Below are 5,365 nucleotides of genomic sequence, written 5' to 3'. Positions count from 1 at the left end.
CCCCAGCATTCCCAGAGGGAATGGGAAGGGGAAGGGGAAGGAAGGGAGGATGTTTTCTTGTTCCCGCCGTAGTCAGTCCCTGGGACCTCCCTGTGCTCCCCCTGTGCCCACAGGGTCGGCCCCGGGATCGCCACGGGCAAGGGCAAGGAGGGGGTTTGTTCTCCTGTTCCCATCGCAGCCAGCTCCAGGACCCCCCGTGGGGTGGGGGCTTCTCTTTTCGCACAGGATCAGCCCCCCTGTTCCCATAGGATTGACCCAGAACACCCCCAGGGGGAGCGGGCTCCCCGTATTCCCGTAGGATCATCCCTGGAACCCCCACTGGGCGAGTTCCCCCGCCCCTGGGGTGGCCCCGGCACAGCCCCTTCCCCGTTCCTGCTCCGTTCCCCCAATCCCTGCCCTGTCCGGGGCCTTCTCGCTCTCTCGGGAAGCACTTTGAGGGGCACAGACCCCTCTCAGCTTCCCGGGCTGACCCGTGGTGGCATTTTTAATGGCTCGGAGCGAATCCTTGGGGTCAGAGTCACCCCCAATTTTCCCGTGGAAAAGCTGTCGTTCCCTCCCGGTTCCAGCAAAACATTCCGGAGCTGTGCGGGAAGGCTCCGCTTTTCCCCTCAGGCGAGGGAAATTCGGGGTTGTTGCCTCCCCGTGCAAGTCTGGTTTTGAGGTTAAATCCTCCGGTTTTGGTTCTTTGGAGCGTTCGGGGCATTTCCTTGTGGGAATCGGTGGCTCCCAGCGTGATCCCAGTCACTCCCAGTTTAATCCTAGTATATCTCAGTTTAATCCCAGTCGCTCCCAGGGTGATCCCAGTCACTCCCAGTTTAATCCCAGTCGCTCCCAGTATATCCCGCATTCCCGAGGGATAACGGATCCGGGGGAGCCCGTGGGGCACCTTGGAGCGCCGGGAACGACCCGTTAACGATGGCCCGGCTCCGTTTGTGCCGTGTTTGCCGCCGTGCCCCGCTCAGGCCCGCGTGGAGCGGATGGAGCAGTTCCAGAAGGAGAAGGAGGAGCTGGATAAAGGCTGCCGGGAGTGCAAACGGAAACTCGCCGAGTGCCAGAAGAAAATGAAGGAGCTGGAAGTGGCGGACCCGGAGAGCGGGAAAGGGGAGCTGGAGAAGCTCCAGGCCGAGGCCCAGCAGCTGCGAAACGAGGAGAAGAGCTGGGAGAACAAGCTGGAGGAGCTGCGGAAGAAGGAGAAGAACATGCCCTGGAACGTGGACACGCTCAGCAAGGATGGCTTCAGCAAGGTGGGGTCGGGGGAGCCCCCTCTGCGTCCCCTCTGATCCCCTGCGGGTCCCCCCTCAACCGTTCCCCGTTTCCTTCGGCTTCCCAGAGCGTTTTCAACGTGAAACCCGAGGAGAAGGAGGAGACGGAGGAGCAGAAGGAGAAGAAACACAAAACCTTCGTGGAGCGATACGAGAAGCAGATTAAACACTTCGGTGAGGGTTTGGGGGGGGGCTTAGGGAGCTGGGAGAAGATTTTTGGGGTTCTCCAGGCTTGGGAACATCCTCCTGTGTCGGGATCAGCTGGGAATCCTCTGGCTCTGCTGAAAAATTGAGGATTTTAGGCGTTTTTCCCATTTTCTTTCCCCCTTGTTGAAGCACAGTTTGGGGGGGTTTGATTAAACCTGGGCACGAGTCGCTCCCCTTTCTCCCCCACCGTTTTCCTGATGAAGTTTAGCGTTCTCAGGAGCGCGAAACCTCCCCGTTTCCCTGTTTTCAGGGATGCTGAGGCGTTGGGATGACAGCCAGAAATACCTCTCGGATAACCCCCACCTGGTCTGCGAGGAGACAGCCAACTACCTGGTCATCTGGTGCATCGATCTGGAGGTGGAAGAGGTGAGGAATCGGGATGAAATCCCCTTTTTCCAGGCTGGAATTGCCTTGTGCTCACCTCACTGGGCTTTTTCCCGTTTTTTCCTGCCAGAAAAATGAGGGAATTGGGGAATTACAAAGGAGATGAGGTGGAGGAAGATCCTTAAAATCGTCCTTAAAATCATCCCATCGGAGCAGCTGCTCCTTCTTTAGGGAGAGGGGTTCGCCCCCTCCTGCAGCTCCGGGGTTTTTTTGGGATGAGGAACCCATCGCTGGCCACAAAACCAGGGAATTTGGGATGAAAAAAAAAACCCTTTAAGACCACCCAGCCTCATCCCATTGACCTCACCACACCCATCCAGCCCCTGGAGGGATTCCCTCACCCGAATCATTTCTCCCACCAAGAAGAAGGGATTTGGGATGAGTGGGGAACGGGGGGGATTTGGGGAGATTTGGGGGGGATTTGGGGGATTTTCCACCCCGTTTTCCTGCCCCTCGCAGAAGCACGCGCTGATGGAGCAGGTGGCCCACCAGACCATCGTCATGCAGTTCATCCTGGAGCTGGCCAAGAGCCTCAAGGTGGACCCCAGGGCTTGTTTCCGGCAGTTTTTCACCAAAATTAAGGTAAAAACCCCACCTGGACACCCCAAAATCCCCTGTGGGCCGAGTGGAGCCCCACTTCTCACTGGTTTAGCCTCAAAATTTTTCACTTTTCTTGAGGTTTGACCCAGGGGGATCTGGCTCAGGGGGTGGAATTGGGGGTTTGGGGATTGGAATTGGGGGTTTGGGAGTGGAATTGGGGATTTAGGGGTGGAAATGGAGGTTTGGGGATTGGAATTGGGGATTTAGGGGTGGAAATGGGGCTTCAGAGGGTGGAAATGGGGGTTTGGGATTGGAATTGGGGATTTGAGATTGGAATTGGGGATTTAGGGGTGGAAATGGGGGTTTCGGATTGGAATTGGGGGTTTGGGAGTGGAATTGAGGATGTAGGGGTGGAAATGGGGATTGGGGGAGTGGAATTGGGGATTTGGGAGTGGAATTGGGGCTTCAGAGGGGGAAAATGTGGATTTGGGATTGGAATTGGGGATCAGGGATGGCAATGGGGTTTCAAAAGCAGGCAAATGGAGTCCAGGGACTACAAATGGGGGTTCACACCTTCCCCCCACGGCACAACTCGCCCCCAATTCCCCCTCCTTTCCGAGACGGAGCCGGGAGGAGCTCGGGGCTGGGAATTTGGGGGTCCGAGCCCCCCTGAGCCCCCTCTGTTGCCATCAGACAGCGGATCAGCACTACCTGGAGGGCTTCACGGAGGAGCTGGAGGCCTTCAAGGAGCGGGTCCGGGGCCGGGCCCGGGCGCGGCTGGAAAAGGCCCTGCGGGAGTACGAGGAGGAGGAGCGGCAGAAACGCCTCGGGCCCGGCGGCCTCGACCCCGTGGACGTCTACGAGTCCCTGCCCGCCGTGAGTGGCCTGGTTTGGGGTGAAATCCCCCAGTTTTGGGGCCCCTCGTGAGCTTTGGTCATTCCCAGCGCGATCCCACAAATCCCTGCCCGCCATGAGTGGCCAGGTTTGGGGTGAAATCCCCCACTTTTGGAATGTTTTGGGACCCCTCATAAGACTCAGTAACTCCCAGTCATTCCCAGCGCGATCCCATAAATCCCTGCCCTCCGTGAATGGCCGGGTTTGGGGTGAAATCCCCCGGTTTTGGGGTGTTTTGGGGCCCCTTGTGAGCTTCGGTCATTTCCAGCGTGATCCCACAAATCCCTGCCCCCTCTGAGTGGCTGGGTTTGGGGTGAAATCCCCCGGTTTTGGGGCGTTTTGGAGCCCTCATAAGACTCAGTAACTCCCAGTCGTTCCCAGTGCGATCCCACAAATCCCTGCCCCCTGTGAGTGGCCGGGTTTGGGGTGAAATCCCCCAGTTTTGGGGCCCCTCGTGAGCTTTGGTCATTTCCAGCGCGATCCCACAAATCCCTGCCCCCTGTGAGTGGCCGGGTTTGGGGTGAAATCCCCCAGTTTTGGGACATTTTGGGACCCCTCATAAGACTTAGTAACTCCCAGTCATTCCCAGTGTGATCCCACAAATCCCTCCCGCCATGAGTGGCCGGGTTTGGGGTGAAATCCCCCAGTTTTGGGGCGTTTTGGGGCCCCTCGTGAGCTTTGGTCGTTCCCAGCACGATCCCACAAATCCCTGCCCTCTTCTGAGTGTCTTTTGGGCCTAAAACCCTGAAATTTGGAGTGTTGGGGGTGTGGGGGCTCCTCGTGGGATTCGATTGCTCCCCGTGCAAGTCTGGTTTTGAGGTTAAATCCTCCGGTTTTGGTTCTTTGGAGCGTTTGGGGCATTTCCTTGTGGGAATCGGTGGCTCCCAGCGTGATCTCAGTCACTCCCAGTTTAATCCTAGTATATCCCAGTTTAATCCCAGTCGCTCCCAGTATCTCCCAGTCGCTCCCAGTATCCCCCAGTCGCTCCCAGCACCGCTAACCAAGTCCCTGGGCCCGGCAGGAGCTGCAGAAATGCTTCGATGTCAAAGACGTTCAGATGCTGCAGGACACAATCAGCAAAATGGACCCAACCGTGAGTTTGCACCCCAAAAACCTCTCGGGGGGGTCCCCAAATCCCTCAGGGGGGACCCAAACACCTCGGGATGGGCCCCAAATCCCTCGGGGGGGGTCCCCAAATCCCTCAGGGGGGACCCAAATCCCTCAGGGGGATCCCCAAACCCTTCTGGGGGACCCAATTCCCTCGAGGAGTCCCCAAATCCCTCAGGGGAGTCCCCAAACCCCTTAGGGGGATCCCCAATCCCTCAGGGGGGACCCAAATCCCTCAGGGGAGTCCCCAAACCTTTTAGGGGGATCCCCAATCCCTCAGGGGGGACCCAAATCCCTAAGGAGGGTCCCCAAACCCTTTGGGGAGTCCCCAAATCCCTCAGGGGGGTCCCCAAACCCTTCTGGGGAGTTTCCAAATTCCTCAGGGGGGACCCAAATCCCTTGGAGCGTGTCCCCAGATCCCTCAGGGGGTCCCCAAACCCCTCAGGGGGGACCTAAATCCCTTGGAGTGTGTCCCCAGATCCCTCAGGGGGTCCCCAAACCCTTTGGGGAGTTCCCAAATTCCTCAGGGGGTTCCCAAACCCATCAGGGGGGGACCCAAATCCCTCAGGAGGGTCCCCAAACACCTCGGGGGGTCCCCAAACCCCTTGGGGAGTTCCCAAATCCCTCGGAACCTGTCCCCAGATCCCTCAGGGGGTCCCCAAACCCCTCAGGGGGGTCCCCAAACCCTTCAGGGAGCCCCCAAACCCCTCAGGGGGGTCCCCAAACCCTTCGGGGAGCCCCCAGCCCCCTCCCTGAGCGCGTTCCCGTCCCGCAGGAGGCCAAGTACCACATGCAGCGCTGCATCGACTCAGGGCTCTGGGTGCCCAACGCCAAGGGGGGGGACGGGGCGGAGAAGGGCGCCGGGGAGGCCGTGTACGAGGAGATCCAGAGGGAGAACGGCGCCGAGGACAAGGGCAAGCCCTGATCCCCGACCCCGGGCTGCAGGAAACGAGGGGAAAAAAGGCGGAAAA

At 59.0% G+C, this 5,365-nt stretch overlaps 1 protein-coding gene across 1 annotated transcript; it reads left to right on the top strand.

Annotated features, from left to right (window-relative positions):
* The first annotated feature begins 95 nt into the window (after nucleotides 1–95).
* CDC37 (cell division cycle 37) lies at nucleotides 96–5,365 on the top strand. The gene is made up of 7 exons (XM_017742325.1): nucleotides 96–1,244; nucleotides 1,331–1,436; nucleotides 1,720–1,835; nucleotides 2,313–2,435; nucleotides 3,087–3,269; nucleotides 4,309–4,380; nucleotides 5,170–5,365. The coding sequence occupies exons 1-7, from the start codon at nucleotides 978–980 to the stop codon at nucleotides 5,317–5,319; spliced, it is 1,017 nt and encodes a 338-aa protein (XP_017597814.1). The 5' UTR covers nucleotides 96–977; the 3' UTR covers nucleotides 5,320–5,365.

Source organism: Corvus brachyrhynchos, unplaced genomic scaffold (genome assembly GCF_000691975.1).
Source record: "Corvus brachyrhynchos isolate BGI_N302 unplaced genomic scaffold, ASM69197v1 scaffold248, whole genome shotgun sequence".
In the NCBI taxonomy this organism is placed as follows: Eukaryota; Metazoa; Chordata; class Aves; order Passeriformes; family Corvidae; genus Corvus; species Corvus brachyrhynchos.
Note: the sequence above shows the minus strand (reverse complement) of the source record. Positions and strands in the feature narration are given on the sequence as shown.